Source organism: Schistocerca nitens, unplaced genomic scaffold (assembly GCF_023898315.1).
Source record: "Schistocerca nitens isolate TAMUIC-IGC-003100 unplaced genomic scaffold, iqSchNite1.1 HiC_scaffold_454, whole genome shotgun sequence".
Taxonomy (NCBI): Eukaryota; Metazoa; Arthropoda; class Insecta; order Orthoptera; family Acrididae; genus Schistocerca; species Schistocerca nitens.
In genome coordinates, this window is record NW_026045987.1 from 27,678 (window position 1) to 40,541 (window position 12,864).

General features: G+C 43.3%; 1 protein-coding gene across 1 annotated transcript in view; it reads right to left on the bottom strand.

The window, feature by feature from the left end:
• Positions 1 to 12,864, bottom strand: part of LOC126232146 (uncharacterized) — a gene marked incomplete at both ends in the record, with an annotated part of 78,769 nt that overhangs the window by 20,589 nt on the left and 45,316 nt on the right. Inside the window, one exon of the mRNA XM_049942451.1 lies at positions 9,122 to 9,288. Within this exon, the coding sequence (XP_049798408.1) occupies positions 9,122 to 9,288 (167 nt within the window). The remainder of the gene's footprint in view (positions 1 to 9,121; positions 9,289 to 12,864) is intronic.

Here is a 12,864-nt window from a genome sequence, read left to right on the forward strand (position 1 = left end):
ACAACTATTTCAAAATCACCCACACAGCTTGCCCAACAATAAGACAGATTTAAGAAATAAGAGACCTCGAGATAAATTCCAGTCAGTTTTACGTGCTATTAATAGAAAGTAACATAAATGAGACTGTATAGTTTAGCTATTTGACTTTGACTTACTGACAAGCATAGGACGTAACGATTTGCACAGAATTGTGTCTATGCTGGTTTTATAATATGAGTAGTCTTTGCAACGTTTCCCGTGAGTTGTATGATATGTATGGAAATGAGGAAGAATTATGTCCACTCATAAACGTTTTTATATTTAGGATGTATTTATTTTAACATAAGTAACATATTTTAGTAATTCAGTAAAAAATTGAATAAGGTGTTTTGCAAGTGTAGCTGAAAAAGTCATTCTCGGCCTAAACTTTCTAAGGACCATGGAAATGTATGACTACATTTGTACTGGTACAGTACCTTACATATTAACAGTACATTTTACAATTATATGATGATAGACATAATGTTCTGTAATGTGTGACATGTATCCCATCACATGTTTTTATCTCTTTTTTTGTACTCCTATTTCTTTTTATTTGTCCACCGGATCAATTCATGTACGAAAGTTGTTGTGAATGCGATTTATAACTTTGTTTTTAATGTGGTACAAAGAATACACATGTAAAATTATATATATATATATATATATATATATATATATATATATATATATATATACTCCTGGAAATTGAAATAAGAACACCGTGAATTCATTGTCCCAGGAAGGGGAAACTTTATTGACACATTCCTGGGGTCAGATACATCACATGATCACACTGACAGAACCACAGGCACATAGACACAGGCAACAGAGCATGCACAATGTCGGCACTAGTACAGTGTATATCCACCTTTCGCAGCAATGCAGGCTGCTATTCTCCCATGGAGACGATCGTAGAGATGCTGGATGTAGTCCTGTGGAACGGCTTGCCATGCCATTTCCACCTGGCGCCTCAGTTGGACCAGCGTTCGTGCTGGACGTGCAGACTGCGTGAGACGACGCTTCATCCAGTCCCAAACATGCTCAATGGGGGACAGATCTTGCTGGCCAAGGTAGTTGACTTACACCTTCTAGAGCACGTTGGGTGGCACGGGATACATGCGGACGTGCATTGTCCTGTTGGAACAGCAAGTTCCCTTGCCGGTCTAGGAATGGTAGAACGATGGGTTCGATGACGGTTTGGATGTACCGTGCACTATTCAGTGTCCCCTCGACGATCACCAGTGGTGTACGGCCAGTGTAGGAGATCGCTCCCCACACCATGATGCCGGGTGTTGGCCCTGTGTGCCTCGGTCGTACGCAGTCCTGATTGTGGCGCTCACCTACACGGCGCCAAACACGCATACGACCATCATTGGCACCAAGGCAGAAGCGACTCTCATCGCTGAAGACGACACGTCTCCATTCGTCCCTCCATTCACGCCTGTCGCGACACCACTGGAGGCGGGCTGCACGATGTTGGGGCGTGAGCGGAAGACGGCCTAACGGTGTGCGGGACCGTAGCCCAGCTTCATGGAGACGGTTGCGAATGGTCCTCGCCGATACCCCAGGAGCAACAGTGTCCCTAATTTGCTGGGAAGTGGCGGTGCGGTCCCCTACGGCACTGCGTAGGATCCTACGGTCTTGGCGTGCATCCGTGCGTCGCTGCGGTCCGGTCCTAGGTCGACGGGCACGTGCACCTTCCGCCGACCACTGGCGACAACATCGATGTACTGTGAAGACCTCACGCCCCACGTGTTGAGCAATTCGGCGGTACGTCCACCCGGCCTCCCGCATGCCCACTATACGCCCTCGCTCAAAGTCCGTCAACTGCACATACGGTTCACGTCCACGCTGTCGCGGCATGCTACCAGTGTTAAAGACTGCGATGAAGCTCCGTATGCCACGGCAAACTGGCTGACACTGACGGCGGCGGTGCACAAATGCTGCGCAGCTAGCGCCATTCGACGGCCAACACCGCGGTTCCTGGTGTGTCCGCTGTGCCGTGCGTGTGATCATTGCTTGTACAGCCCTCTCGCAGTGTCCGGAGCAAGTGTGGTGGGTCTGACACACCGGTGTCAATGTGTTCTTTTTTCCATTTCCAGGAGTGTATATATATATACACGTCAGAAGATTTGTAAATTCTGACACCTCCAGTGGCCCGATGCAAGTGATGTGCTGTTTTTAGCATTTTTTGTAATATAACTGCCTCATGTATGGGAGGATAGTGGCGTTCTATACATGCCATCTGCACTTCACTTTTCAGTTATTGCTGTATACCTGTATAAAGGGCATAGGATCGAAAATGTAGTCGTGAAAACAAATAATGTTACAGTTAATGGCAGACAGAACGTCTTTAAGAAAAATACTGCATTATTTTTATGCCTGTGCCAGATTTTTGGCATTTCGTTCTTATGCGAGCCCACTTTCAGTACAAAAAAGACATTGCTACAGATGGAGAATGATGTGTGTACACGATGTTTGTTCTGTTCCTAATGCTATTGGAATTACTCAGCGCAAATCGCAAAAGAGAAAGTCCAAAGAACGTGCATCTTAATGACTTTGTAAAAAAAACGAATCATCGGCATGAGGGACTTGAGAGCATCGTACACATTACACTGGTATCTGGCTGTAGGGCAACGTCTGCAGAATGTATAGCAACGGGTTGGGAGAAGTTCACCAGCCATCACAGACAGACCGGTGTAACCTGGGTTGAGATCTGTGGCTACCACTGACACCACACCACAAGCAGCATAGTGTAGGGCGTTCTGTGGTGTTCAGCGGCGGGAGTCGCTTTTGCCTGTGGCGGTCAGGTCGACGCTGCTCTGTCCTCAGGTGGCCTCGTGAGACGTCACGGGAAGGAGCGGTCGTCGAGATGCCTACCTCTGCAGCCCACAGAAACAAACAGGGGTCAGGAAGACTCGCGATCAAATCATGTGGAAGGCATGTGTAAGAGTTCTTAGGAATTTAGAAAATTTTTCAGAAATTTGGAAGCCAAATTATTATTCAAACTGGTTCTTCAGATAAACAATCAGTATCTCTTGAAAATATCATTCACATAGTTCTGTATGTTCAAGGACACATAAGTGCGAGGACATCCGCACAATTACCTAAAGAGCTCTCACACTCAAGTTGCTGACAAGAATATGTATATAAGAGGAAAAAGTAGATTGAGGAAGTGCTAGATGACGATCAATTTGGTTTTAGGAAAGATAAAGGCATCAGCGAAGGACTTCTCAGTGGGCGATTGATGGTTAAAGCGAGACTTAAGGAAAATCTAGGCATGTCCGTAGGATTTGTAATTAGATAAAAATCGTACGATAATTTAAAATGTTGCAGGATTTCCGAAACTCTAAGGAAAATGGGTGTAACCTCTAGGGAAAGAAGGGTTACGTGCAATTTGTACATCAAACAAGAGGATAAAGTAGGAAGACCAATAACAAACAGATTAGGTTAGGAGAGATAAAAGACATACATCTAATCGCCCCTACGATTCAATCTGTACATCGAAGAAGCAATGACGGAATTAAAAATGGGGTTCAGAAATGGAATTAAAATTCATCTTGAAAGGTTATCAGTGACAGGAATAGCTGATGTCATTGCCGTTCTCAATGGAAGTCAGAGGTAACAGTAGGAGATGTTGAGTAGAATGAACAATCTAATGGGTAGACTCTACGAATTAAGACTAAATGAAAGAAAGATTAAATTAATGAGGTCTAGCAGAAATCAGATCAGTGATCAACTTAATGTCAGAATTATAGACGAGGATCAAGACGAACTGAAAAAATTCTGCTACCTTGAGGACAAAGTAGCCAGCTGAAGTGGCCGTGCGGTTCTAGGCGCTGCAGTCTGGAACCGCGAGACTGCTACGGTCGCAGGTTCGAATCCTGCCTCGGGCATGGATGTGTGTGATGTCCTTAGGTTAGTTAGGTTTAACTAGTTCTAAGTTCTAGGGGACTAATGACTACAGATGTTGAGTCCCATAGTGCTCAGAGCCATTTTAACCAAGGACAAACTAACTCATAATGGAAAAATGAAAGAGAACATAAAGAGTAGAGAAGAACATTCAAAGAAGATGTTCATGGCCAAACGAAGTCAACTAACATCAACTGTCAGTTTTGTAACAACGAAATCAAACAATCATTGATAAAATTATTTAATAGGATAGATAAAAGAATCGACTCACGAAGCAGCGGCAGAGAACACACATAGAAACTGTTGTGATTGGCAAGCTTTTGGAGCCAGTGGCTCCTTCTGCAGGTAAAAGGGTTGAAACAGAAGGAAGAAGGGTTAAGGAAAAGGACTGGACAGGTCTAGGAAAAGGGGGAAAAGGGGTAGATTTTGGGAAAGTCACCCAGAACTGCGGGTCAGAGGAGACTTACCGTACAAGGTGAGAAGGAATGTTGGGGACCGCATTCAGGGAGCTTAAAGGTGGAAGATAGGGTAATATACAAGACAGAGATTACTGCTAAAACATTGACCCCGAGTTAACAAGAGTGTATCCTCCTATAATAGCCCTGTAACTGGCAAAACATATTCTATCAAAGGGAGAGCCAGCTGTGAAAAGATACAAGTCATATTCCAGCTACTACGTAAACACTGTTTAGCCTTCTACATAGGCATGACTACCATCACATTATCAATTAGGATGAATGGGCATAGGCTGAGGGTATATACTGGTAACTCACAATATCCTGTTGCAGAGCATGGTCTACAACGTGACATTCGTGACACCAGCGCCTGTTTCACCACCTGGATTCCTCCCCCAGACACCAGTATCTCAGGACTCCGTAGGTGAGAACTAACTTTACAACGTGTCCTTGGTTCTCGCCATCCAGCTTTCTATCACTGTAACTACTCTTTGCTTCACTCCGTTTCAGTTTCCTGCATCTTTCATTGTCATTCCCATCTATTTTTCACCGCCCCATCCCACCTCTGTTATGTACAATGTGCTTACCTTCTCACTCTTAATAACTTGTGATCAATGTTTTAGCAGTAATCTCTGTCGTGCAAATCACCTCGTCTTAAGCTCTTAGGTTTTCAAATCTCGTCCGATGCAGTCCTCAACAACTAGTCTTCCCTTCTCATCTCGTACAGTAAGTTTCCCCTGACCCACAGTTCTGGGTGACTTTCCCAAAATCTACCCCTTAAGTTTTGAGCACATTATTCTGTGAAAGTGAAACATGGACAGTGGGAAAACCGGGACGGAAGAGAATCGAAGCGTTTGAGATGTGGTGCTAGAGAAGAATGCCGAAAATTAGATGGACTGATAAAAGAAAAAATGATGAGGTTCTCAGCAGATTCGGTGAAGAATGGAACATACCAAACGCTTTGGTAGGAAGATGGGACAGTATTTTGTCCTTGGTCATGCAACCTTCTTGTTTCCTCTTGGTTCTTGTACGTATCACCCGTATTTCTTTGCAACTTACTCCCATTTTTCTCAATATTTCGAACATCTTGCAGAAGTTTACATTTCCGGATGCTTTTTCTAGGTCTATAGGGTCTATGAATGTGGCCATTTTATTTTCCAAGTTTTGTTTCTGTCATCAGTCACAATATCAGACGTACCGCCCTCTCATGCTATTAGCCTTCTGACAGTCAAAATGATCGTCATCTATCATATTTTCTATTATCTTTTCCATTCCTCTGTATATATTAGTCCTGTCGACAAATCCCACACATGAGGTGTTATGCTAGTTGTGCGATAGGCCTGCAAGTTTCTGCTCTTATCTTCATGGTGGTGTCTAATGGTATACCACCGTTCTCGTATATTCTAGACGCCAACTTCAATCATTCTTGGTTGACACTTTCGCCAATGATTTTCTGATCAATTGCTGTGTTTTTTTCTGTTTCCCAAGGTTCTTTACCGTTAGCTCCTTATGTCTATCTTTGTTTGTCCTATTTCTACGATGCCCTTTTCATAGGTGTCCATTTCTGTTCAAATGAACTGCCTGTGTGGTATTCATCAACGTAATATCTACAGACCAAGAGAAATTCAAATGAATTTCGCGATTGCTTTGCACTTTAGTGTCCCACTCCTTTCCGCATTTTGTTCTTCCAGACCATTCTCTTAAACTTCAATCCACTCTTCATCGCAATTCAGTTGACATCTGAGCTTATATCTGGCCCTAGGTGTGCCACACAATAGAAGAGCAGGATTTAGAAAACGATAGATTTCGACTTCTAGACATAGATAATCGGACAATTCTTCCCATAAATACAGAAGTATGAGTATTAACAAGAGCCTTACCAGGACGTAACCTCAGATGGAAATTTCCTGTGCCTCGATCATTTTCGAAGCATACCTCCCGTGGGGAAGCGAGATCTTTCTATAGCTACCGACGGTTTAGAGTTAAAACAAAGAGCGACAGAGGGAGAGAGAAAGGGACTCCCCTCTCTTCCACTCCGCTCCAAGGCAAAACGTCGTGTGCAATCATGACTGTTTGTACTGAAGCAATAATGTTATGTAATTGCAGTACGTAAAGTTTTGATATTTTTATCATTATGTAATTTGTTAAAAGAAAGGCGAACAAACATGTAAAAGTAATGCATCCACAGTTTGAAACAGTTACACTGTTTTACATGTAAGTCAACTTAAAGATGCAGATCTACAATTTTGTAGTATGTGTATTCTGATATAAAGCATAACATGTAGAATTTATGAAACCCCATACATTAATTTCTGTCATCAGTGACAATACCTGCTACACTTGCAAAATTATACATCAGCAGTTGATTTTATCACTGGGATGTGTATCAACAGTTGTACATGTCCCATCAAGAGAAACGTGTGTTCTTATGTGTCTCCATTGTTGTTGTTAGCAGAAGTAGTATATTTATCACTACCGCGTGCTGCCCGTGTACTTCGCATGTCGTAATGTTGACTCATTGAGATGTCAGGTTATATGTAAGAGTGTGCATGAATGTCTTAATTTTATCAGGTGGAATAAACGCATAAAGAAGTAAATAAATGTACACAATGTGCCAAATACCGCTACTTTTTATAACGCACATTACACTATTTCTAAGGACACGGCCTCTGTCGTTTCTTGCGACTCTTAGTGTCTGTTCTGCTGGGGTTGGCATCGTGTAGTGGATCCCCGTACGCTCTGTAGCGTATGGCATTAAAGGTCTAAAAATTTCGGAAAAGTTACAGTACCTTCCTGCATTGTCACTTTTATCGCAACGACAATGAACGGGAGTGTTAAAACGTCACGTGTCAGAGATCTGTGCTGAAGTTTAGTGAGCGAGCAGTCTAGATCACATCACATCGCATAGTGATTTTTTAATCCGGACCTGTGCGCTACCTTCATGCTGAGTGCCCTGGGGACGCTCCCAAGACAGCAGCCGTGTTCACAGACCGAGTGGACACGCTCCTGGCTGGACTGCCGAACACTCAGCCGTCCTGCCGCATCCCGACATGCCCGCTAAGCCATCCCGTCTCAGCCTCACAGCAAATGTCTGGCACCAGCGTGTGGACAGCGGCGGTCTCAACGTCCCTGCGATCTGGCGGCTCTACGGGACCTGTTGAGTGACGTCAGCTGAACACGACACAACTGGAGAGACTCTACTCCTGTGTCAGCATGATCTTTTATCTGACATCGAATGAAATCTGTCCTCAACCTTCATGTTAATTACTTGTAACCTTCCACATAAACATAACTAACTCGACCTTCTTTTGTAAGGAGAAAAACGTACACTTCCGAGATCTCAACCCTAGATACCAAACACCCGTCCTCTCTTAAAATAAATGGCCATACTTAAGATAATACTCATTTTAGACGTCTTGAATGCAGAGTTTTTAAAGTTCTGTAGGCGCAGGTTGCCTGCCACTGGCTGCGCCCCACTGCAGCTGCCTGATGCACGAGTGCAGAGTACTGTGCAGCGGGGTGACGTCCAGAGCCCTCAGACCCGCTTCATGTCGCAAGTGTGGGAAGACGTGTGTGGAGCCGGTCACGTCTGCCCCATGTGTTTCGAAACTTTGTTCTTCAAGTAGAACACATGTTATTTAACATGAAAAAAGGGTAAGCAATATGAACAGATAGTATTTCAATGCCATGCGCATATATGGTCAACACTGTTTAGCAATATTTTAGGACATATTCTGCAACAGTTTTTTATAAAACACACGCACACACACACACACACACACACACATACACACACACACACACACACACACACAGATCTCTGTTACGGACAGAGGCCAGGTAAAATCTGACAATATTACCTCTTCAAAGCAAGCTTCCTAAACAGTCAGTTCGTGATTTTACGTCTCCGTCGCATTGTGCCAATGAAGTTGTTTGACGAAAATGATCGTGGTGAAAGGGTATCGTCATCATTGTCACCACCATCCACTCATAAAGAATAGTCTAACGTCAATCAACTATTCTTCTCTCCATTTAACGGGTCTTCTGTATGACTGCCGCAACTAAATCGCAAGGTACAAATAGTAGCACAAAGAAACGCTCATAGAGTTTCTTTTGCCTCGTGTAAGAGTTAGTCGAATAGCCACTTATAACGACGCTTACCGGTCACAACTGTCGCGAGCTTTGACGTTTAAACGTGGCAATCTGACCGTCACTGTATACTGCTCCTGGACGTGCCACACTACAGCTTGTCGGTTCACCGGCACTATAAACACGAACCACTCACTCACCGTACCGCACAGTAGTTCGAGCTCCGGCAATGGGCGAACGCAGCGGAGCGTGCCAGAAACATGTGGAACACGGGCGTTAAAAAGCTGTGTGTTCAGAAGGTCTTAACTGCGTACACTCATAATCACGGTCCAAATCTCCGCGCGACATAGACAGCTGGGGCTCACACCTTGCAAGTTTGCGTCTCATATATGAGACAAGGTTGGTGATCTTCTCTTGTTAGATGCAATCGCGTGTGATTAGATAACTGTTTCTTTTCTCCAGTGTGATTATTATTTACTTCTCATGTTTTTATTTCTATGCACTGTTATTAGGACTGAATTTTCAAATGTGGTGCAACTCCATCATCATGTGTTCATAAGCCTCGACGAGAGTTTTTACAGAATACCTAAATGAGCACATTACACTTTATTTAACAATAACGAACTTCCAAATAATATACTCACCAGATTTATCCATCCACTCAAACTGAACAAGACGCCGCGCCTCACATCTCACCCTGCTTAATGTGGCTCTTGTGATGCGCCGAACAGCATGCGCTGACTGGGACAGGATATGATGCCTCAGATCAGCCGTTTGCAGCGTTGTCATGTTCCATTCCATGTTGTTCAACCTTTCAAAATAAAATGGAGTCAGCTTATGTCACAGATGATATTCTGAAACTTGACTGTATTTTGTAGAATAGAATAGTGAAAACTAAACTCAACTTGCCTTTCTCCAGCTTTTACGTTTCCCATTGATAGAGGTCGCCAGCCCCATAGAGACAAATCGAGGTGTCAGACAGGAATTCTGGCGTAAATTACGGCTGGTATGCGAGTCTGCTAACATATTCTGGCGAACTGATCATTTCTGATGAAATACAAGAATTCACATACAAACATGCAGCCAGAACTATGATTGGAGAAGCACAGCAAACTGCCTTCAAAGGCATGGAGTGGGCGCTCCCCCACAACATGGCTCACCGTCTGCTCCTTGGCGTCATAGTCACGAGCAGCACTTCCACTATAATACCACGTTTTCAAGACGTTGCCATGTCTCTCCTGTGCCATTTGGATGAGGTTGAATCTTGGTCTTTCGTGACAAGAAAGACCATACTGCGCTACCTTACTCAGTTGGACTGAATTCTTATAGCACTCTGTTTTAGGAATTAGCACCTTGGCATCCTTGATTGTGAGATTAGCAGGGACAAAATTTGACAGAACATGCAACCCCTAAGTGGGAGCTGTTGTAGCAATGTCATTAATAGTCGACATGGCTCCTTACGTCTTAACTGTATGAGTGCCATTCTCCCACGCTTTAGCACAATATGCGACAGCTCAATAACCAAGACAAATTGCAGCGTTGTTTTGTTTGTCTACATTTGCTCCACAGTTTTTTGCAGGAATGTAGTGCAGTTGATTTAGAATAGAACCAAACGACTTTCACAGGTCCGCGCAGTGCTGCATAAATGACAGTGACAGGAAGAGGGAGGCACCAAGGTAATTAAGGAAGTAGCTGCAGGAAATTTTGGTCCTATCCAGGGGCACATATGACTGCCTGTGTGCCTCTGCATCATGGAGGTAGAACTCTGTGGGCTCAGTTCCGCTTGTGTTTTGCTGGAGCCTCTATCTGTAAAAGTACTCCCTCAGTTTGCTGTCAACTTGGAGGCTCATCGACACAGTCAGTAAGTAGCCAGTTCCACTAGATGAATTTGGTCACTAGGCGACCACAACAATAAACAACTACCTGGGACCTTAGAGTGCGAAGAAATTGCCTAAGGGGACACGTGAAACGGAACCTGGATCAGTGGAGTGGGCTTGTGTTCACCGGCGAGTACAGGTTTTGATTGTCGACTGGGACTCGTCGTACAAGGCTGTGTAGGTGACCAGGCACCGGTGCAGGTCTCTATCCATGGGTTCTGCTGTGGGGCGGGACTGTCGTATTTTGGCCTGCTATTATGGTAATATCAACAGTAGCAGAAAACAGTATAACGGGAGTAGGATTCTTTAGGAAGGTAGAGCAGAGAGTGTGTTACAGTGAACAGTTCAGTGATACAGTTACGCTTATCACAATCGACAGCAAACCAACACCGACAACGATAGTTCAGATACTACATGCCGACGTCGGAAGCTTAAGATGACAGAAAAAGTATATGAAGGTACTGAAAGGGTAATACAGTACGTAAAGGGAGATGAAACTCCAATACTCATGGGAGACTGGAATGCAGTTGTAGGGGAAAACGTGGAAGAAATGGTTACTGGAGAATGTGGGGTTGGGATAGGGAATGAGAGAGAAGAAAGACGGACTCAGTTCTGTAATAAATTTCGGCTAGTAATAGCGAATACTCTTAATCACAAGAGGAGGATGTATAATTAGAAAAAAATGGTAATGTCGTGTGGCTAGGGCCTCCCGTCGGGTAGACCGTTCGCCTGGTGCAGGTCTTTCGATTTGACGCCACTTCGGCGACCTGCGCGTCGATATAGTTAGAAAAGGCTGGGTGATATGGGGAACTACAGTTAGATTACATCATGGTCCGACAGAGATTCCGAGATGATATAGTGGATTGTAAGGCATACGCAGGAGCAGATATAGACTCATATCACAATGTAGTAATGATAGACAGTACGTTGAAGTTTAAGAGATACGTCAGAAAGAATCGATACGCAAATGTGTCAGATACAGAAGTACTAAGGAATGACGAGATACTCTTGAAGATCTGCAAGGCTATGGATACAGCAACAAGGAATATCCCAGTAGGCAGTCCACTTGAAGAGGAATGGATATCTCTGAAAAGGACAATAATAAAAGTTGGAAAGAAAAACATAAGTACAAAGAAAGTAACTGCAAAGAAACCATGAGAATTAAAATAAATAACTGAAGTATTTCTTTTATTACCCATGATGAAAGAAGGAAGTTCAAAGATGTTCAGGGAAATTCAGGAATACAGAAATGCCAGTCACTGAGGGATGAAATAGACAGGATGTGTAGGAAAGCTAAGACGAAATGGCTGCCTGAAAAATGTGAAGAAATCGAAAAAGAAATGATTGTTGGAAGGACTGAGTCAGCGCATAAGAAAGTCAAAGCAACCTTGAGTGAAATTGTTAGCAAAGGGTGGTAATATTAAGAGTGCAGTGGGAATTTCACCGTCAAAAAAGGAGGAGGAAGTGGATATATGGAATGAGTACATTGATGGCCTCCGTGAGGAAGGAAGATTTGTCTGATGTGATAGAAGAAGAAAGAAGAGTCGATTTAGAAGAGAGAGGAGATCCAGTAATAAAATCAGAATTTAAAAGAGCTTTGGAGGACTTAAGATCAAATAAGGCAGAAGCGGTAGATAACCTGCCATCAGGATGTCTAAAATCATTGGGGGGAACTGGCGACAAAGCGACTATTCATGTTGGTGTATAAAATGTATGAGTCCGCCGACATACCATCTAGCTTTCGGAAAAATATCATCCACACAATCCCTAAGACTGCAAGAGCTGACAAGTGCGACAATTATCGAACAGTGTGCTTAACAGCTCATGCATCCAAATTGCTGACAAGAATAATATATTGGAGAATGGAAAAGAAAATTGAGGATGAGTTAGATGACTATCAATTTGGCCTTAGGAAAGGTAAATAGAACAGAGAGGCAATTCCGACGTTGCTGTCCGTGATAGAAGCAAGACTAAAGAATAATAAAGTTACGTTTATAGGATTTGTCGACCTGAAAAAGATGTTGAGCAATGTAAAATGGCGCAAAGTGTTAGAAATTCTGAGACAAACAGGGGTAAGCTGTAGAGAGAGACAGGTAATACACAATATGTACAAAAGCCAAGAGGGAATAATAAGAGTGGATCACCAAGAATGGAATGCTCGGATTAAAAGATGTAGGCAGGGATGTAGTGTCTCGCCCGTATTTTCAGTATGTACATCGATGAAGCAATGATGGAAATACAAGAAAGGTTCAGGAGTGGGATTAAAATTCAAGTTGAAAGGGCATGAATGATACGATTCGCTGATGACATTGTTATCCTGAAAGTGAAAGTGAAGAAGAATTACATGATGGGCTGAATGGAATGGACAGTCTAATGAGTACAAAATATGGGTTGAGAGTAAATCGAAGAAAGACGAAAGGAATTGGAAGTAGCAGAAATGAGAACAGAGATAAACATAACATCAGGATTAATTGTCACGAAGTATATCAAATTAAGGAATTCTACTACCT